This window comes from Eumetopias jubatus, unplaced genomic scaffold, assembly GCF_037043125.1.
Source record: "Eumetopias jubatus isolate StellerSeaLion01/CBP00866 unplaced genomic scaffold, mEumJub1_p1.0 scaffold_8, whole genome shotgun sequence".
Lineage (NCBI taxonomy): Eukaryota > Metazoa > Chordata > Mammalia > Carnivora > Otariidae > Eumetopias > Eumetopias jubatus.
The window spans coordinates 22,551,694-22,573,158 of NW_028274814.1; the positions used below are offsets into that span (position 1 = coordinate 22,551,694).

Sequence of the window (21,465 nt, forward strand, 5' to 3'; positions counted from 1 at the left end):
CACCGGGGACCGGGGGTGCGGACCCTGAAAACCGTACGACGTGGCCCCCAGGAAAAGTCCCGAAACCGGCACTCAGGCCCTGCCCCAGCTTTCAGTGTTGGCGTCGAGCGCTGTGACGGTGGGGACGGTGGGGTGTCGTGACTCCCGAAGCGCAGCGGATACACGGAAGCTGCTGTCCTCACAATTCCTGCCTCTTCTGTTGCTCCTCAGACGTCGCCTCCAACCGGATGGGCCGCTCTGTCAGTGGACAGGGGTGGGTAAAGGAGCCAGGGACCCCTTGTGCGACAGCTGTGTGTGAGCAGAGTCATCGGGAAACAGCGGGACCCGGACTGGCTCCACGGCCTGTCCGGCTCCCGCGCTTGGCAGCCGTGCTTTTTTTTCGGTTCATTTATCTGTGGTGATTTTAAGGCAGGTTTCATGGGGCCTCAGGATTTGACGGAAGGGAAGCTGTTGTTCACTGAGTGCTTGCTGTGTGCTCAGAGGCTGGGAGCATTCCTGACACGGAGGAGTCCGTATATCCCTCACTGCGGCCTCGCAGGGGCAACACGCAGATCTTTTGGTTTGACAAGATGAGGCCCGGAGAAAATCCGTGCTCTGTCCAGGGTCACGCGGCGGAACGAAGCTGCGTTCTCTGGCCTCGGGGGTCTTGTCTTTCCCCACCGGGCCGGTGGTTCTTACAGTGCCGTCCCCAGACCAGCAGCCCGAGCACCTGTGGCCTGGGATCTTGCGAGAAATGCCGAGTCCGGGACCATCCATGACCTACTGACCTCCCAAATTAGAAGCTCAGGGGTGGGGCCGAGGCAGTTGGGTTTGAACAAGATTCTGACACCTGCCCGAGTTGGAGCGGCCCTGAGCTGTGCCCCCTGCTGCCGCGTCCATTTGCATCAGGAGAACCCACAGCCCCAAGTGAGGGGATCTTGCATCCCGCTCCCACTTCCTGGTCAGCCTTTGGGGCAGCAGCTGCCCCCCCCCCCCCCCCCCCCCCCGTCCTTACCCCAGGTCGTTGGGACCCTCTGGCGCCTACCAGCTCCACGCCAGCGCCATCTGGTGTGGTCAGGAGCTACTGCAAGGCCTCGGGCCCCAGTCACGCACCGAGATGAACTCACACGAGTGTGTCAGGTCTGCTGTCCAGATGGCACCCCCAGGGGCCCAACCCTTCCATCCAAATAAGAACTTCAGGTTGCGGCCTCTCTGGCTGGGTCCTCCACATTTTCTGGGTCATGCCCAGTCTCCCCTGATCTGAATGTATGACCGACGGCAGGCCTGAAATGGGTGAGCACAACCTCAAATGCCCACGTGCTTGAGCTGGCCTTGAAACCTGGGTCTCAACACAGAGAGCTGGTGAGGATTCAGGACAAATTGGGAACAACTTTGGTCCTTGACGTAAACCTTTATCAGGTTGAGGTGAATGCTCATTAACGACCAGTAACTATTCTCCGCGATGTGACCAGATGAGAAATGGGTTAAAAGTACCAAAGCTGCCTTCCTCACAGAACTGAAGAGGTCTTTGACTCACACTCCTGGGGGCTGAAAGTTCTGCATGCTGGGATGATCTGTCACTAACGCTGGGGTGTGGAGTCAGCTGATCTCTCCAGTGTATTAATAAGCTACTAATCATGTCTGTGTCAGTTCCTCTCTTTAACATGACCTCTCTTCTCTTCCTCCTTCTGCTTTCCTTTGTTCAGAGAAGCAACAGAAAACTCACCCATTATGGATGGGTCTGAGTCTCCAACTCACCAAAGCACTGATGAATAGAGGTACCGTAAGGGAATGTTTGGTTTTCCTAGCCCTCCCCCCTTTCACCGCTCTCGAGTTTGTGGTCTCAGATGTGCTGCATGTGTCCCCCCTGCCCATATCGCCATTTCCAGAAGGCAACTTCTGAATGGTGTGGAAGCTGTTATTTTTATGTCTTATTTCTGGAAACATGTGGAGCTCTGCTTATATGTATGTTTGTGTACCGGATGTTAGATATTCCCCATGCTACTTCCCAGAAAAGACCTCAGAGTATGTCTTAGCCCTTTCCAGACTCCGTGTACATACTGGTTTAGTGACCATGGTTTAATCCATGGAGAGAAGAGCATCCTGCAGGTTGACATTTCAAAGCACCTAAAGCAGACCGAGTTGACCTAGTCTCCTGAAGCGCACCCATGATTTCATCCAGCATTCCTGAGGGACAGGTGCCCCTTTCCAAAATGTGGTCCATCATTATTACTTGGGAGCTTGCTGGAAAACTAGACTCCTGGGCCTACCGAATTGGAATCTGCATTTTAACGAGGTCCCCTGGGTCAATCAAATGCACGTTCATATTTGCGAAGCACTGCTCCAGTGGGCAGAAAACCAGTAACACCTGGTCTGGTTCTGCTTCCAGGGGACCAGAATCTATCTGGCAGACAAAACGTTGAGATCTAAATAGTATTTCAAGGGTCAACTAAAAAAGATAAGGATACCATTCAGAAGCAGATAAAAAGTTGTAAGCTTATCCAACCAAAAAATAGAAACCTCTGTTCCAGGAACCATGCTTGAGACCAGAGTTCCAGGAGTTCACGGTCAAATCCACAGCTTGAAAAATCTAACAGGAGCCAGGCGAGAGGAAGGAAGAGCAGGACTTAGGTGTTAACTCCTCGGAGACTTCAGAGCATTCCAAGGAGAGTGGGAGGACTTTGGCTTCATGGAGATACCTCTTGAATCTGGCTTCCACGGCTTGGGGCTGGGGCTGGGGCGGTTAGGGACGTGGAGAGGGGCCACTCCATGGGCAAAAACACAGATGCAGCAACAGGTAAGGGTGTTCGGTAAACAGCAAAGAGCCTCATTTTGTTGTAGAGAGCGAGCCAGACTTCGCCCTCAAAAGCAGGGTGGGACAAGGTCCCGAACGAATTAGGAGGAGACATGGAAGAGTTTTTATTGGAATTCTCTCACGTTGGCAGATGGGAGATTAGGAAAACAGGGGCTTAGCCTTTAAAAGGAGGATGGTGCTCAAAAAACAAACCTCAACTGAGGACTGAAGTCGGACTTTATTGGCTTTGTTCAACAACTCATGAGTCGGGCAGCATTTCCTCTGCTAAATGAAAGGAGCTGTACAAGATGAGCCTTCTGTAAGCAGAAGGGAGCAGGAGCACGGATTTACACTAGGCAGAAAGTCAGTCGGTTATTGCAAGGTCGCTTTCCTTTAGGAAATGGTAGGGGGTCTTATCAGACACATGACCTCACTTGGGCTGATCAGGTGATGCCTGATTGACTAGTTTGACTTCATTTCTGGGAGAACTGATACACTGAGTTGAGGTCCTCAGCGTGGTGACAGGGGTCTTAGCATCAGTGACTCTATTTGGGGCCTGGTTTCTTGTTTTTAACACGTCCCTCCTTTTGATCAGACTCTCGGCCTCACCAAGAGATGTGATCAAAACGTAATGCCCGGGAGTTATCACAGGTTTTGGCTGAATCTCTGTAGGGTATTCACAGGTCCTGCGATCGGGTTCGTTCTTTACAGTGGTCATTCTCTTTCCTCCTTTTCTGAAGTTCTGTTCTTAGGGAGATCCTTTGCTGGGTGGTGAATGGCTGCAAACATGTATCTAAAGCGTGCACCATTGGGACTGCTGTCATTATTAGAGCAGGAGAAGGCCCAGTGTCTAGCGTGTCCTTCGGAGCCATGGTCCCCAGGGCCCAAACCAATTAGAACCAAGTATGTCCAAGAAAGACCCCGGTGAAGGAGTCCCTTTCTTAAGCCAGCTGCCGTGTGTAGTGGTCTTGTGTAGGTGAGTCTCAACTTTCCCAGAAGCGTCTGTCCGAGCACAGCGAGTGGTGTTGGCCACAGCACCACCTCAGCTAAAAGATAGTTACGGAACAAGTTCGGCAGAGAGCCTAGGAATTTGTGAGGCAGCTCGTGTTCTCGCAGCTGATTCTGCCACATCTGCGAGAGTGAAGGAGAGGCCCCCAAGTGCAGCCTCGCTTGTGCTTACTCCTGTCTGGGAGGCGTAGGATCTGCCAAGGGAAACGAACTCTGATTCATGAATGCTTCCTGGTCATTCCCATTTGAGTCTGTGGCTTGGGACTCAGAGGAGGACAGCACGGGGGCCAGTACAACTCGAAGGTCTGTGGTTTTATTTGGTTACCCTTGCCTGGTGTCCCCTTCTTTGCACAGAGCCTGGATGCAAAGTTCCCTGGGCCTGGAGTTCTTAACCAGGGACTGTGACATGATGGGGAGAGGGGCTGAAGCAAAGTTTGGGGCGGACAGAGCTGCAGGGGCACGAGGATCGGGGGACAGCCAGCTGTCTTTTGGAGGCTAGATGACCTCTCCCTTTGCAGTGGCCTGAGACGGGTGAACAGTGGCATTGTCTCTGCAGGCCAGGGCCAGGAAAAAGGTGGGCAGAAGGGTCACGAAGACCTCCATGGAGGAAGAATTAGGGGAAGGATGGTCAGAGAGGGAGGGGGGAACGGAAACTTTCTTATCCCACATCCCGGGAGGAAGCTGTCAACCTTGACGTTCACAAGCTCTCTTCTTCATCGGTTTGATTCTGAGGTCTCCAGCTTTTGCACTGGACCAGACATCAGGCGGAGCCTTCCTCAGTCATAAAATACGCACCCAGGATTCAGCACCTTATAAATTGGCAGTGGTGTCAGGGGTCAAGAGTTCTCGGTAGGGTTCCTTTCCGTGAGTCCCAGTTTTGCAAAATCATCAGAGTAGAACAATGAAGTGGCTGTAAATGACAAAACACTTTAAGATGCTCAGATCTGATTAGAGTTCATTATAATGAAATTGACAAGGAAATTTGGTTACTTCTGTGATATACAACATTGAAAGATAACAGCTGAAATTATGAATAACAGTATACCAGGACATATCAGATTTCTAGAAACTTCAGTTTCAAGACCATTTATACTAATAACGTGGTTTGTACAAAAAACTTAAGGTTTTTATTATGTGACAAAGCTTCCCATGTAATTTAACATTGCAAATAAACCTAATTAGTGTAATATCTTTTATAAGGGGAGAGACAAATCCTTTGAGATTTTCCAGGGACACTCTAGGGAAATCGCAAAGTTACTTTCAGGTCAGGAAGACACCATTAAGAATCTGGTTATGGGAAGTTGTTAGAGCATCAACAGGTTTGAACACAGGACTAAACAGGATCACAGATCATTATGAAAGAATTACCTATCTAACCAAAGCGACAAAGGCAAAGAGTAGTTGTGAACAAAACTTGGGTCTTTTAATATTGAGAAGATGGAGCTTTCTTATGCAGCCGAAGACTTGATAAAAGACCGCATGAAGCATGGGAAATTATTTTGCTAAGACACAAAATCTTTGCTGACCAGGCAGAGGACTTAACAGGTAAAGAATCCTTCACAATTGCTTATCAAAAGCAGACCAAAAGTCCAAGAAAACTTTGTCCTTTTAACAGACAGAACCAAATTCTATTTTTGCACCCGTCTGCTTTAAAACTCATTAAAAATCTTAAGTCCATTCCCATCTTAACCAGCTTGACCACACCTCAAATTCCCTTCCCAAGATTCCTTTCCCACAAACCACCTACAATGTTTTTAGATCCTTTCAGATTTTGTTCCATTTATCTATTTTTTCCCTCATTCTGGAATAGCCGTTTTTACTTCCCTTGCCTACTTTTTATCCACAGTCTCCTATTATTTCTAAGTAATTTTAATTACATATATTGATAAGAATTCTTAAATCCTAGTAAAAACTAAAAAGCACCTGTGGATTGTCTGTTACATGAACAGTCTATGGATTAGCAAACCTATAAAGACGCTTCATGACTTCTAGAAGTATATTCTTCCTCACAGAAAATTTTTCTGTATGGCACAGAGCATGTTTACTAACAGACCCGAATATCTTTACATTCTCTGTAAAAGGAAGTGAGAAGTGGATAAATCTGTGTCCAGTAACAATTTCAGTACTTTATTTGGAAATTATCTGATACCACTGAAAGTACATCCTTTAACTTACCTCACTATAGCTTTAAGGTTTCAAGTTAACAAAAAGGTTTTGGAAACTATTTTCTAAGTAGACCTAACATAAGCGTAATGATTGTTGAAAAGTTCATTTATAAACTTTTATCATGCTTACTATACCTATTAATTTTCTTGTTAACAATTTTTAGATGATTCAAAGTCTCATGGGCATTTAGACAGCTGTCAAATTACCTTTCTGGTGACAAATTCTGTAACCGAAAATAAGCTTATTTGACTTTTAGTTAACCTAGGAAGGAAATATTCCTTATATTTCATGCTGTTAACTCTAAAGACATGCCTATTTTAATTAAACTAACAAACTAGCTTTAAGATTACCCTAGATCACATGAACTTGAAAAACATTTGGGTTTTTATTATTCTTGTTGAGAGTACACATAATTTGTGTAGCCCTTGTGTGTCTTTAAGCCAATTAAATTGAGCTCTTGACACATTAATTTTGGCAATACCATCCTGAGGCAGAGAAGACCACGTGTGTGTAATATGCATGCATGGACATATAAAATCACAGAAACATGCAGAGATCTCACAGCTTTTGTTTTAAATTTTTAGCCATGAGGCAGGTGAAATAATACAAAACCCATCAGTTTATAAAAGAATAGTTGGATCCAAATCGCGCTCCTGGTAAAAGGTTAAGGTGACATGCTGACATGGGTTAAACTTTTCACTGATATTTATGAAGACCAGATTTTTCATTTGCCTAGTTTCTGAATAACCTGTTCCCCCTGCTCCTTTTCCCTTCTGATAAGAATAACCTGGGTTCCTAGAGAAGACCAGATAGAACACTTACATCCCGACGGCACAGAGAAAGAGCAGAAGTTCTCGAAGACAGAATTCTGTTATCCCGAGGCCAGAATTTTACAGTAACTACAAGCCTTTTTGAGATGAAGGGGGCATGTCTGGGCGTTGCTAAAAATGCTAGGTGGGCTTTGAATTACTTCCATGTGAATTGCTGCACTTCTGTTCTTGTAAAGACTCGAGTCGTAATAAATCAAGGAAACGGACTCTGGTCAGGATTCCCACCTTTACCACCTTCTGCCACTTTTCCCAGGACCTCACCTGCAGGGTCCCAAGCAACAGGGCTTAAAGTAGAGCATATAGCCCTGGAATCTACCAGAATTGGGCAAAGCTTTCCATTAATTTCCATTTCAGTCTCCCACTGGCTGTTTAATGGCACAACTGGTCACAGGTTACCAGGAAACCCCTCAGAGTCCCGTCAACTATGAGAAGGGTTCATACGGGGGCCCACCTTTGAGGCCAGTAACGGGGCACTTCTACTGACAGTATGTAGTCTCTGCAGAGTGGAAAGGCACTCAAGAGGATGAGCGAGTGGATCATGAGTACTCAGAGGTAAGAGAGGATAAAGGGAAGTAGTAAGTCAAGTCAGTGTTACGGTCTTTGGTTTTAGGTACCTGTCACTTTTCATTTTCCTTTTGCAATGACTCTTTTAATGAAGCTACTTTGGAATCATGAAACCTTCTGGAAGCTTCTGCATGCCCATGAAAATGGGTAACCCATTCTGTTGCATTTGGCAAACCTTGCTTTCAGGTTCACTTAAATGATCTCATCCAACTGGAATGTTCCCAATAATGGCTAACAACCTCAATAAGGAGGTCAACTGAGGTAGGCTCAAATGACCAGAAATGGAGTTTATTTGGGAGTGGCAGAAGAACTGCACTTTGGGAAATGCAGGCTGTAGCAAGCTACAGGTGAGCGTTGAGGGCTTGGGGCAGGCTGGATTTGCAAAGAGGGAAAAGTCTGGCCAGAGACTAGACAAATTCATTGGCTGGAGAACAGGAAGAGATCCTTGGGATATGTTCGCTGGTGAGGCAATAAGTCTCAGTTTTCTGCAAGTCAGGCATTTATGGGAAATCAGTCTCTGAGTTCTTAGGTTCTGTTGTTCTGAGGGGACATGCGTGAGATTCTTCACTTCATCTCCTCTGGTTTCATTTTAGATTGGAATCCTTTCACATTCCCCACTCTTGCTCAAGAAAGCATCACTCATCAACCATGTTGTTTAGGCATTGTTTTCCCTTTTTTTCCTTCCTTGATCAAAGATGTTGTTAGATGGAACACAAGTCCCTTGGAGCAGAGGAAAACCATCCTCAGGTGTCTTGTGCCACAGAGGAGGGAACTGGAAAGTGGATTTCATTGGCCCCATTTGAAAAGTAGCAATGCCAAAAACCACACTATGCATGTTTGCAGGCGACAGGGAAGTTCAGAAAGGGCCTGAACAGAATTGGCTTTGGGGGATTGGCTGGTGTCCTCTGCTGATTTCTGGGAAGAGCTGTAATTTGTGTAAGGATAGGTTCATTTTCCTTTATGAGCCCGCAGTGGTTGTCTCCATTTTGTCCGACATTAAGTGATTCCCTTTTGGTTGGGTTCTGCATTTGCCCTTTTTGATCAAGCCCCCATGAGGGGCAGCAATCACCCAATATATTGCTAAGTGTTTTTTGCAAGGACTTCACCTTTTGATGATCCACGTTGTTTCTTCGTTGTGTCTTTTTCTTTTATCATACTTGGATCTTTTTTCTTTACCATGTCTTGTTCAGGGGGAGAACAGCTTCAGGAATAGTAGCAAGCAAAAAGGCCACACTTGAGCAGCTTATTATGTTGGGTCAAGGCAAGGAGACTTTGTCAGGGTAGAGGGGTCAGACATTTGGTTGCCCAAGGCTTTGAAATGCTGTCAGGTTTGTTATTTTCACAAAAGCTGGATGGGTAACTCAGTACTTTAAAAAAAAAAATCGCAAAACAAAATGACAAGATAGAAAGACCCAGTTGTAGTATAGATTTAAACCATAAGCCCAGTCTTGTTGCGAACCAGCTGAATAAATCAAAATTCCAAGATGAGTCGGATTGGACTTGTAACCAACGGGCTTGTAACCAATGGGCTTGTTCTCAGACTTGATGTAACTGAACCTCGACTTCCCCAGAAGTGTTAAGCCAAGTCTGCATGTTGATTGACTATGGCGCAGCCGAGAGATAATCGAGGGCTGGCCTACTGGCAAGGACAATTTTAGGCAGAGAATCTGGGGAGTTCTGCTGGGTGGCTATGGCCTTAGCACTAGAGTCGGAAGTTGTTTGATGGGTTAAAGCAGAGTTTGGGACCCTAGCCTCATTTGCACCCCCTCCTAACCAGGGAAGTAGAGATGGGGCAAAGGAAGCAACTCCTGAATTACGAATGCTTCCTGGTCTCCTCTAACCTGATAATGTAAATTCAGGGGAGCTGACCGGTAAGGTGTCTCAGTTTGGCTGTGGACAGTTGGGGTACAGAGAAGAACCAAAGAGGTTGCCTGCTTATGTGCCAGTCTGGGCACTTGTAGGCCCCAGGAGAACGGTCACCACCCTGGACAAAGATAAATCCTGTCGGGGTACAGACCACTCCTGCTAAAGCAGCATTGTTCATGGATTCATTGTCACATTTGCTTGTTCAAGCCAGGGGTCAGTTAGGTTTTTGGCATATTCAGGAAGTCCGTCTCCTAGCCTGAAATAGAGTTGTTCTAAATTCCTTGCAAAAGCACATGCTTCTGATGAGAGTTCTTTGTGATGGGGGCAGATCTGATTTAGATAATCGTAAGAGCCTCGTGATGCCAGCTACGGTGCACAGAGGTATCTGTATCTCACTGGTCAGGTAGAGGTAGCACTGGGAAAGCGTGGCTGCGGAAGTTTAACTGTATAAGCTGACATCGAAGGGAATTTGGATGTGGTTTATGAAGGAAAAGTGGCCACAGGAAAGCCCAGGGGGTCCCCCAAATCATGGGCAGATCAGAGTTTGCGAAGGCAGATCCAGCAGCCTGAGAGGCTGTCTCCCTTGGCAGAGGAAGGTACGGTCTTTCCAAGTCAAGGAGCAACAGAAAAGAGCAAACGGGAGGAAGAAAACACTTAGGTGGAGGAGTCTGACTCATTTTTGCCCATCACAATTTCCACAGTAAAGGCGGACGGTGAGAGAGGCCTGGTCCGACTTCGGGCTAGCCGTCTGCTGCTGACGGCTGGAGCTCTTGCCTTTGTTCCTTTTCGGTCCCGTGACTCCTGGAAGTCGGGAAAGATGAATCCAGGGGCAGACGCCTCCAGGTTTAGCTGTGCAGGAACTGGGCAGCAGTACCAGAAAGGTCCTTTCACCCCAGGGAAGAGGGAGTCTCTCCCCGTACCGGTATTCTCCAGGATGTGGCTCCTGAAGGGGAGTCAGAAGTCAGGTCGTATTCTTGTTCAGCATAAGCTTCTTGAATTTGAGAGAGAGGTTTCTGGAAATTGTGGCAATATTTTAATAGGTCTTGTTGGGCGATCTGAGGGTCAGAGTACTGAAGGAGGCAAATGCATGGGTCTGCCAGTTACTATTTTTTCAAAAGGTAAGGACTTTAGATGCAGAAACAGCATCTTGGTCCAGAGAAATCCGAGAGTTGCCAAGAAGTTTCCTAATGGGGTTTTAATGATGCCTTTAGTCCTTTCTACTAGTCCTGGAGATGGAGGGGGACAGGGCGGTACAGCCTCTGAGGTGTAGGAAGGACTGTGCGTGCTCTGGGATCAGCAGCAGTTATGTTCATGTTAGTCATGAAAACTTCTCAAGACATTAAAGTTCTCTTCCTTGTGAACGAGTTTTGTTAACAGAGATAACAAGAATTCAAATCACTAGCAAACGGGTAAAATGAAAGGTATAGGTCTCTGGAGACATTCCCATTTTAATTAAACCCACAAACTTGAACTAGCTTTTATATACTGAAGATTCATCCTAGATCACGTGAACTTGAAAAATACGAGGCTTATTCCTCTATTTGTGACAGTTTTAGAATACCTCATTTAGTAAGTGCTTCTTTTTAAGCCAATTAATTAAAACGTCTACAAATTGGGCACCTGGGTGGCTCAGTTGGTTAAGCGACTGCCTTCGGCTCAGGTCATGATCCTGAAGTCCCTGGATCGAGTCCCACATCGGGCTCCCTGCTTGGCAGGGAGTCTGCTTCTCCCTCTGACCCTCCCCCCATCTCATGTGCTTTCTCTCTCATTCTCTCTCTCTCTCAAATAAATAAATAAAATCTTTAAAAAAAAAAAAAAAAACTTCTACAAATTAATTTTGGCAGTACCAGCCAGAGGTAGGAAAATGTCACCCATCTGCAACATCCATCCACAGTCATAAAGAGATCTTACAGCTTTCGTTTTAAATTTTAGCCATGAGACCAGGGTGAGAATGCAAAACTGACTAGTTTACAAAAGAACAGTTGGAACAAATTCAGGTTACCTGCTCAGGAGGCTAAAGCATCTGGGGAGAAGACATTTAAGATTTTCATTTGCCTACATTCCAGACAGCCTTCCCCCGCTTTTTTTCCTTCTGGTAAGAATGACCTCCCTGAAGTTTGCACTTGAAAGGGATGGCCTACAAGACAAGTTCCTGCAAGTAGAACCTTCCCATCATTCCTCGGAGAAGGGCTTTGTTGCTTAAATCCAGATCAAGCCTTTTGGGACGAATTGGGAAGGTTTGGGGATTGGTAAAAATGACAGGTGGGCCTTGACTTTGCTACTAGAGCTGTATTTGTTCTGATAAAGATGTGATTTGTTCTAAGACAAGGACCCCCGTTTTTGATTCCTCAAGAAATTGGGTTGTGACCCGAGTGACATCACAGGCTGACCCACCCATCCCACTACGTTATCTTCAGTTTGCTGCTTTCTATCAAGATCTTCAGTTAGGATGGAAATCAAAAGATTCTTGTGTTCCAGATTTTAGAGCTTAGTCTCTGGCTTGTTCTAGTAAATCCCTCCGCAGATGGCTGCAAAATGTTTTTCTTTCCCTCTGAGCACATGGTTTCCTCTTGGCTTAGGGGAGAAAGCCCCCCAAAAAGTTGCTGTCAGGCTCTGATGAGGACTCTGTACTTCCAATCTGGCCAACTGCTGACCACAGAGCTACCAAAACTCCTTTCGGCTCTCTTGTCAGGCTTGAGCTCAAACAGTAAATATTCCTGGCTAGTACTGAGCACCACCATGGACACAAAAGGTGTCCTCAGAGAGGGTACAGAGAACACCACTGTCCCAGAGCCAGAGCCACTAAAAGATGACCAAAAACAGAGGCTGAGACACTTCCCAAGGGCTGGCAGTAAGCACAGGACCCCAGCCGTACATGGAGTTCAACCCACTTCTCTGCCTGGCCGTATACTGGGAGCCCCAGTGTGATGGTTGCCAAGCCAAGCTCACAGGACACGGGAGGGCAAAGCTGTCGCTGGGAGAGAAAGGTTCAGCAACCCCGTGGGTCTGGAAGGGAAGGGACGCCAAATTCTACCTTCCTCTCTCGAGTGGGCTACCGAGATTTGGGAGAGAGGACTCTGGTAAGGATTCTTCCGAGTTCTTCCAGGATTCCCATCTGTGGGCTCTGCAGCAGGTGGGGTTTAAAGCACGAGTGTAACCGCTGCACTACCAGGACTTGCCAAGGTGTCCCAGGTTTAGTTTCCCCTTGGCTGTTTCAGGAATAACTGGTGGCACTTAGTTACAAGAGCATCCCCCCGAGTCCTGGCAACTCTTCAAGCCCCATATGGGGAGCCTACTCTGACAGACAGTTTGTGTGTGTAGTCATGTGGGCTCGTGGGGGTGGAAGACCATCCAGATACAGGACGAATACCAGGAGCACTTGGGTGTAAAGGAGGAGAGTGGCAGGCGTCCCAGCAGTTGGACGGGCTTTTGTCTCAGGTGCTGCTTCTGTCTTGAGCTTTTCATTACCCTTTTGCAGTGAATCTCAGTGAAGCGGTTTCAGAATCCTGAAGCCTTCTGGAGGCTTCTGCATGCCAATTATAACAGGTGTCCCATTCTGTCTAGGAATCCTTGCATTCACATGCACTTCAAAATGAACGAACTTGTCTAACTGGAACATTCCTCGTAATGACCGCTGGGATTCTAGGTTGTCTTCAGTACTGCTGGTCCATGTGCATGAGAGGCTGTAACTATTTTTAGTGTAAAACCCCTGGGGTTTGGGGGGGGCACCTGTAGAGCCTTGACAAGACTGGGATCCCATTTTTGGAGTTTTCCCGAGAGGTCTGACAGTGTGCCTTTGAGGGGGTATTTCCTTTTCCTGGGGGACAGCCCTTGCTTGTCTAAGACCAGGTGTCCCTCATTGCACGGGATTGTCTTGGAGGGGGTGACAGGTGATCTGGTGTGAAACCTGCCTGTCCATAAGCCCTTATCCTTACACAGGAGTCTTGTGCTTTGCAGAAGGTGGTCTCATAGAAACGGGGCGAGTGGTCTAGTAGTGTCCATAGTCCCAGTCCACTGGCTTGAGAATGGGGAGGTATCCTGGGCAGGTGTTCGCTGCTCAGGAGAGAAGTCTCATTCTTCTGTAGGTCAGGCACTTAACGGGACATCAGTCTCTCAGCTCTTAGGTTCCGGTCTTCTGAGGGCAAGGGCCTAAGAGCCTTCAGTTTCACTGTGGAGTGAAATCGCTTCCCAGTGGCCACCGTAGTTCTAGCTTGTACTACCCCAGTTCTTAGACACAAAGTAAGCAACTGTGCTGGCAGGTGGCGCACTCCATTCTTTAGAACCTGGGGATGCCCGTTCTTCAGCTGAGCCTTCGGTCTCATAGAGACAAATGAATATGGACATGCCCCTGGTTGGGGATCTTGGGACATTTCACAGTGTACCTCGTGGCATGGAAGTTTTTTTGAGGTCAGTGGGTGACCTGGTGGCCATCTAACCCATTCTGTAACCAACTTACCCTGGCACGGGGGTCTTCGAGTTAGGGGGCAAGCGCCCTAACGGCTTTTAAAGTGCTTGACCTGTGCCCACCAATTTTGCAGCTTTGGCTTCTGAGGTTCTCACAACAGGTCTCTTACTGCTTTACCTCACAGGCACATTAACAGACCTGTAGTAGCCAAAGAGATGATACTGTGGACTGGCCAAGAGGTCGAGACCGTAGGTGCACACCACCGGCAGTTCCCAGCACGGAACTATGGACTGAACCAGCAACCCCCAACACATGGGCACTGGGGACTAACCACAGGCTCAGGACTGAGGTTCCAGGTGCCAAGCCTTGGCCTGGGACTGCAGACTAAGCGAGGGCCAGGGACTCTCTGAGAGCCTCCTGTCAGTCCAGACACTGTTAATGCTGGACCGGGAAGCCAACTCGATGCGGAGCTTAACGCAGAGAGAGCGGAGCTCAGAAGCAAGAGGAACTTAGCCATGGCCCTCGGAAATGGTGACAAAGGGACCTCAGGGGGTTCACAGGTACAGCTGCCTGTGTTTCTTGTCCCTGAAGCCATCTGAGGTCTCCTTGGGATCCCACTGCTGTCACCAAACTGTTAGAAAACAATTCAGCTGAGTAAATTTTAAAGATCTTACTGGCCTTTACTCAATCAAGTTGCAACCCCAGTGCTTGAGGAACAAAAACAAGTGTCCCTGTCTTATAAGTTCAGTCTTTACGGCCACAGTCACGCAGCTCTGGAAGCAATTCAAAGCCCACCCGTCGTTTTTTATTTTTACCAATTCCAAAACCTCCCCTATTCACCTCAAAAGGCCTTGCAGATATTTCAAAATATTTAGATTTAAGAAACGAAATTCTTCTGGGAGGAGCTGGCCTTCATTCCCTGTGTCTTTTGAGACGTAAATGCTCTCTCTGGTCTCCGCCAGGACCTATCCTGTAGCCCATTTCTTTGAAGTGCAAACTTCAGGGAGGTCATTCCTACCAGAAGGAAAAAAGAGGGGGGAGGCTATTTGGAACTCAGGTGACTGAAAATCCTAAGTGTCTTCTCCACAGATGCTTTAGCCGTCTGAGCAGGTAACCTGAATTTCTTCCAACTTCCAGAAACAATTTGGATCCAACTGTTCTTTTATACATGAATGGGTTTCGCACTATTGTGCCTGGCTCGTGGTTTAGGGCCTGTAGAGCCGGTCGTGGCTAGTTCTCTTTCATCTCGGCCTCTGCTTCCTGTTCCCACATACTCCTGAGGTGAAGGCCGCTTGGCCGTGCTGGGGCCTCCGCCCTTCTTTGAAGCAGTCAGGGGCTGTGGCTGGAGGATTCTGACTGGCCCACCTGGGTCACCTGTTCACCTGGGAGAGAGGGAAGGGCACCACCAGACCACAAGGAGTCAGAGAGGGACTGTCTCCCAAAATACAGCGTATGTCCCTGTGGATCCAACTACCTTCTGCCGGAAAAACGTTCTCAGTCCCTCAGGCACGTGGCAAAAGGCGCTTCTGTCAGGGTGGGTGCGTGGGAGTTAGCCCTTCAGCGCTTACGGACCGTAACGGGGACCCGCGGCCGGCATCAGAAGGAAGGGCCTGTATGTCATTTTGCTTCTGCACGCAGCATTCACTCCCACTAGATCAGGAGGTTCCAGGGCCAGGGCTCTCGGCAAAGGCCACCGATGGCACTGATGCCTTGGGTTTTCCAGCTTCCATGGGTTTTTGTAAAGCCAGCTGAGAAACATTTACAAAATCCACAATGCCTTCATCCATTCGTTCCTGGAGAGGTCAGCCAATCAGAAAGATGGGCATGACTGCAGCTTCTCACTCACGGGGCTGGGAGGAAGGTGCTCGTTCAGCTCGCTGTTCTCCGCACCACGCTGGATTAGGATCACGTTCCCTCACCCGTCCCGTCGCAAACCCTAGTGCCAGGCGTTAAGGACACAGACCTAATAACCCGGAATCACAGACCAGCGTCACCCAAGGGACATGTCGCTTCAACACTTGGAGGCTCAGGGCCCCCAGTTTCATCCCTGTAGGAATCAGTACAAATCGACACTCAGAGGGAGCTAGGAGCTGCGCTGGGAACAAAGGCAGCAGCACCCAAGGGGCTCCAAGCTGGACCCGCAGTTTAGGAACAGAGCGCAGAGCTCAGGCAGCCAGCCACGGGGCGGGGGCGGGGGGCCCCATCTCCTCAGGCTGCAGGGGCTGCTCCTGACCTTTACTCTTGCCCCGAAAGAGCCAGTTTGGGATCAGCAAGGGGCTATTTTTCTGAGTACCGACTATGGGCTTCGGTGTGTCTGTGTAATTACCTCTTGGCTTCTCCCTGGCCTCCATGGTGACACGTACCTCAAAGACTTTTTAAGTCTTTTGTTTTCATTCTAGTTTGTGGTATGTCTTCCATACAGTTTCTAGAATCAGAAAACAATGCATGTTATTTAAAATAAATAGCACGCATTCAAAAAATTGTTTAGACTCCCGTCCACATATCCTCCCCGTTTCGCTTGATGTTTTGAACGTGCTTCTGGGACAGAACAGTATGTAGGCAAAGCTGGCGGTGCCTGGGGTCTCCTGGAGGGCAGCCCAAGCAGCTGTTCTCCGAAAAGCGGAATCCCGTGGAAGCCCGGAGCTCTGGAAGCTCCCGCGGCGCGCCAAGGGTAGGGCCCAGACAGGACCTCGGAGAGGTCTCCGCCAGGCGTGGGCAGCCCCGCCTCCGTCCTGCTCGCCCCCCGAGGGGGCTCCCGCGGCAGGGCCCCTACAGGTGGATTTTGCCGCATCGGGGAGCAGCTTGCCCTGCTGGGCGCTCTGCGCCGCTAACCTGCTGCTCTCCTCGCCCTCCCTGCAGGAGCTACACCGACAGCTGTTTCCTGGACTCCTCCCTCTATCCCGAACTAGCCGACGTCCAGTGGTACGGGCAGGAGCAAGCCAAGCCCGGCACCCTCGTGTGAGCCAGCCGGCCTCGATCTGACCGCCTCAACGCCATTCAGAGATCACCTCACTGCCTCTCATTTGCCTTACCCAGACGCACTGTCACCCCGCACCAGCTTCGGCCCTCAGCACTTTTTTTCCTCCCGTCTCCGCATCCCCTTCACCCTCAAAAACCTGACTGAGGAGACATTCTGGAAGGTTCCGGTCCCACTGTGTGTCCCCCTGGCGCTCTCGCCCACGGAGAGCCAGGCACCAATCCTCAGCGGCACCTTGGTGGCTTCCCCCTGCCGTGACAGCCCCCAGGCCAGGACCCATCAGGGAAGATGGCGGACATCCAGTTCCCGTGGACAAGCGGCAGGAGAACAGGAAAGGGGACTTACGTACAGGGTGATCCCGAAGGACTGTCCGCTGTGGCCGGCCTGCGCCCCCCCTCGCGGGCCCACCACGTGCTCGGTGAGGAGGACGCCTCGTGCGCGCGCGGAGAACACTCAGTTGACACTTGACATGTTCCCTGGGGGAGTGGCTATCGGGGGAGGGGAAGGAGATTGAAAAAGGAAGCTTCACGTGTCCAAGATGCATCCGAGGATCACAATCAGTTCTACGCTGCCAAAGATTAAAAAAAAAAAAAAAAATTAAAATAAAAAAAGAGGGGCCAAGAGGAAGACATTCTTTCTGCAATGAAATCTTTTAAATTCTTAACTGCTACTAACTCATCACAGTGAAAAGTCAACCATTTGTAAATTGTTTCCCCTCTTTATCCCTCACCCTTAACGGCCCACCTTCTCTCTCAGGCCAGAGCCTGGAAAACTAACCCGGTATGATGGTCAAGTGGAGGGAGCCAGAGCGGCGCCGCGGGCTCGGGTCCCCGGGGGTGTGCACACGGAGGACAGGCCTGCGGGCAGGGAGCAGGGGGGCGCCGTCAGCCCGGTCTGCACGGGGGTCGGGTCCAAGCTCACCGCCTTCCTGCTGGGATCTGGAGGAAACGGAAGGTGGGGATTGCCAAAAGCGCTTCTCTCTCATTAAAACAAGCAGTAAAAGCGTGTCCTCTTGTTTTGCACAAGGTGTTTGATTTTATTTTTCATGGGAAACCAAGGGAAAAAGCACATCACGATCCATTCGAGTGTTTAACTGTTGTGGCTCATTTTATACTTGTTAGCACTTGTGTGACAAAGAGCTCAGACCCGACTTCTCTCGGCACCCGGTTACCAATGTGTCACTTATTCCAAGAACCCAACTATGCCCTTAGGTAGGAAGAGTTGACTCCCGTGTCTACTAGCTAGCAGGCGGAGCGGGGCTGAAGGGCACGCCAGCTCCCAGAGGGCCCGGATGCCTCCGGCGTCGGCAGCTACCTTGACGTACCACAGTCGTCCGCAGAAACCCAGAGGGGAGGAAAGAGCCGCACGTTTACATGTGTCTTGAGCTATGCTTAAGACACAACTGGAAAGCCATCTATCTTCAAAGGCCTCAAAAATACTTTTATAATCCTAACAAGCGCACACTCTTAGTTGGGTTATTCAAAATGGCACAAACACGGTCTCCACGGAGGTGGGACGCTGTGCTTATTGGCGCAAGTGGGGGGTGGGCGGGGGGAGGGACAGTTTTTCTCACTTGTAACGACTTCCTATTGGAAAGGCATTTGACAGCCAGGGACAGGAGCTGGGGTGGGGTAGTTTTGGGGGAAAGCAGAACCACAGTTAGCTTTAGCGTAAAAAGAAAAATCTTCGGTTTTTTTACGTATGTGTAATCCAAGAACAAGACTCTACCAGACCAGGAGGGAAGATGGACCCTAAAGTAAGTTTAACAACGCTCCCTCTATTGCAGCTTGGGAAGCGCTGTGGGCTCACGGCCTGCTGGGGCCACTCCGGACAATTCAGGGCCTGCTTTCCCCAGGCCTGTGGGCACTGGATTGGTGACACAGCTTGGGGGAAGGGGCGAACATTCACAGAACACTTGGGTAAACCCTGCAGGATAGACAAAACTGGTTCTAATGTTATTACCCGATCCTGGGGACGGAGGGGTGGTATTTTTGTTGCTGGTATTTTGACGATCAGAGCTACGGCCAACAGGTTTTTTTTCCCTTCCCCATTCAGAACGTTATACCCTGGGCCATTTTTCTTTCACCCCAAAGACACACTGGCTAATCAGACTGAACCGTGTGCGACAGGAAAAGTGCAGAGAAACAAGAGGAGGGGACGAGGTCACGTGGCTGCAGGTTACACAGCATGTCCCGTAGTTTCAAGTCGAGGCTGCAGTCCCCCCGCCCCCCCACCGCCACCCCGGATCACGCTTTTAGCCCAGCTGGGTGACAGGGAATGTGAGACGAAAAATCTTTCTCAACACTTGGGTTTTGAATTCAGGAGGCAGAAAAGAACGGAGAGGGAGGGGAATTGCAGTTCAGACAAAGGCCACGATAGTCTGGTAGGAAAGAGATGAAGTAAAACAGGTTTTACTGTTGAGCTGCTGAATTCGGTTACTACAAATGTACATAATGTTAGTCCTTTGAGAGCCACGGGATTAAGGATCAGTGTGGTGGGGAACAGCAGTTAACTGTAAACAAGCGCTTGCAAGCTCTTCACAGATCCGTCTTTCTTTCAAGCAAAATAAGACGGAATATGAAGCCCCTGCTCTGATATAAAGCCCCTACTGAATTCTTTGGATACATGTAAGAAGTTGCCTGTTTAGCCTGAAGACTGGTGGGGACCCTTACATCAGACTTTGTTGTGAGACAGGTGGATTTTTTTTATTATACGCAGGTGAGTGTTGAAACTGTTAAAATCCCAATTCGTTTTCATTCAGTGTTAGTTCTAAATAGAGCAGACCCCCTCCAGGTGCTATCAGATGACCAGTTACTGCTTAGTTAACTAGGTGTAAAGTTTTACATATACATTCATGTCAATAGTTATCACACGTTGTGTAAAATGGACTCTAGTTTAATAATGGGGAGAAAGGATTAGGTTGCTCCTGAAACTGACTGTAGAGCATGGAAAATGATTTTACTGGATTCTGTTCAACTGTAATCAATGAAAAGGATGTATGTTGTAGACAAAGTTGCAGAATTAAAAAGAAATCTGCTTTTAATTTATTCTTTTTGTATTAAGAATTTGTATAGTACCTTTACATTTTGCAAAACAGTGTTGTCAACACTTATTAAAGCATTTTCAAAATGAAAAGATCTCAGCTGCCTCTTGGAGATTTTGTTTCATCGGCTCTGGAAATCTCTAATTCGGGCGCCGGCGGCCTTGCTGGACTCCTTTTTTAAAGTCCATCGAAAGCTGATCTTACCGGCTTGCCAGATACAGATAAGCTCAGTTTGTGTAGTCAAGGCTAATTCTCCCTTACTCTAATTGCCTTGTTAATTATACAAAGAGAACACATTCTCTACTATGTATTCCTGCCACAAAAAGGGATCTGAGGTTAGAGGTCAGTCTTTGTCGGGACACTGGTGGTTACAAATAGTTACCTGTATGCAGTCCATGCCAGGCGTGGGTCCCGTTCCCACACAGCGGAACGTGGTGGAAGAGACACTGAGGGAATGGGGGCTTCGGAGGCCATCCTTGGGCTCTCCGCCCCCATGAGGTCCCCCGGGGTCTGTGCAGGAGGCCAAAGGCCCATCAGGGAGACGGCAGGATGCTCAGGCTCCTCAGCAGCCCTGTGCTCACCCTACCACTCAAACCCTGTCCCCCACCACCTGAATCACATCACCCACACAGCAGCCGGCGAGGCCCGCAGGCACCAAAGCCCCCACTTAACGACAAGACGGCGACTGGCCTACTTTTGCAGAGACTGTGCTGGAGCTGCGTCCCCGGCCCCCTGGCCCAACAGGCATCTCTTCGCTAGCGGGAGCCCAGAAGCCCGGAAGCCAAGAACATCCCCCGGATGGAAAGCCCTTGCTGAAGCATCTGCCACTAGAGCGAGCTAACCCCTGCCCAAAATGAAAACAATCCACAAGAGAACACGAAGCATGTCGGAAGTGAGCTCGTTAGGACATTTTACACTTCTAAGCCCTTGAAAGCAACCAGTGGCTCTGTATCTCAAAATAATCAGCGCTCATGTCAAACAGAGATCTTTTGTCTTTTCAGTGTAAACATGTCACAGCTCAGGAGATAAATCCAGGATCTGCTCATTAAGCTCTGACGATCTCATGAAGGCAACACAGGAAGACACTGCTTTCCCACTTCTCTCCAGCTTTTACGGCGCGCGTACACGTGCGCACACACAGCGCTGACAAAGCAGTTCTGCACAGCTGTTATTTCTGTTACCAGAGAACACAAACACCCAGAAGTCCAGCAGAAAGTAGTAAACAGAGCCCAGGCCTTTTGCTGCTTTCTCCCAGAGTACCAGTTCCAAACAGCCCATCCGTAAGACCCTCCGTAAGGCGAGCGCCAGATAGCCACTGGCCGGGGCTGGCGAGCAGTCATGCACTGCACGTCTGGGGAGGAGCCCAGGCTCCAGAAGCCTACACGCACACAGATTAGACACGGACCCACAACCACAGCATAAGGGCAAACAAAGTCGCCAACATTAAACAGAAGGAAAAGATTCCAAAGGAGTCCAAAGGGGACGAAACCCCCAGGTGTCTTAAGCGGGATCTCACTGCTAAGCTTGTCCACAGAGCCAGATGCTGGGAGTCACGGCCGCCAAGAGGGCAAGAACCTCCTGCATTACACCCTCTTTGCTGTGCACAAAGTCTCCCCCGGGGCACAGCCACTGTCCCCTCAGACAGGAGCTGAGGGGCCTGCAGTGCAGGGGTCTAAACAGCGAGCAGACTGACAGAGCCCACACATTTACAATTGTACAAGATTTCTTTTATCAGAAACCCATTTTTCTCCCCATCAACTGCTGTCCCTACATACGAGTAGGTTCCTTTTGTTTTTCATTCATTCATCCGTTTTCTGTCAAACCCACTCCAGG

General features: G+C 49.0%; 1 protein-coding gene and 1 long non-coding RNA gene across 5 annotated transcripts in view; one reads left to right on the forward strand and one right to left on the reverse strand.

Annotated features, from left to right (window-relative positions):
• The window catches only part of FRMD4A (FERM domain containing 4A), a 210,993-nt gene extending 193,397 nt beyond the window's left edge, over positions 1–17,596 (forward strand). For all 4 annotated transcript variants that reach the window (XM_028114121.2, XM_028114123.2, XM_088025802.1 and 1 more), the window contains exon 23: positions 16,472–17,596. In XM_028114121.2, coding sequence (XP_027969922.2) covers positions 16,472–16,574 — 103 coding nt within the window. In that variant the 3' untranslated portion in view covers positions 16,575–17,596. The remainder of the gene's footprint in view (positions 1–16,471) is intronic.
• Positions 1,804–18,817, reverse strand: LOC114217284 (uncharacterized). The gene is made up of 4 exons (XR_003610952.2): positions 17,367–18,817; positions 16,939–17,157; positions 15,939–16,037; positions 1,804–4,691 (listed from the first exon to the last, which is right to left on the reverse strand). It is a non-coding gene; the product is annotated as an uncharacterized LOC114217284 (long non-coding RNA).
• Between the last annotated feature and the right edge of the window lie 2,648 nt (positions 18,818–21,465).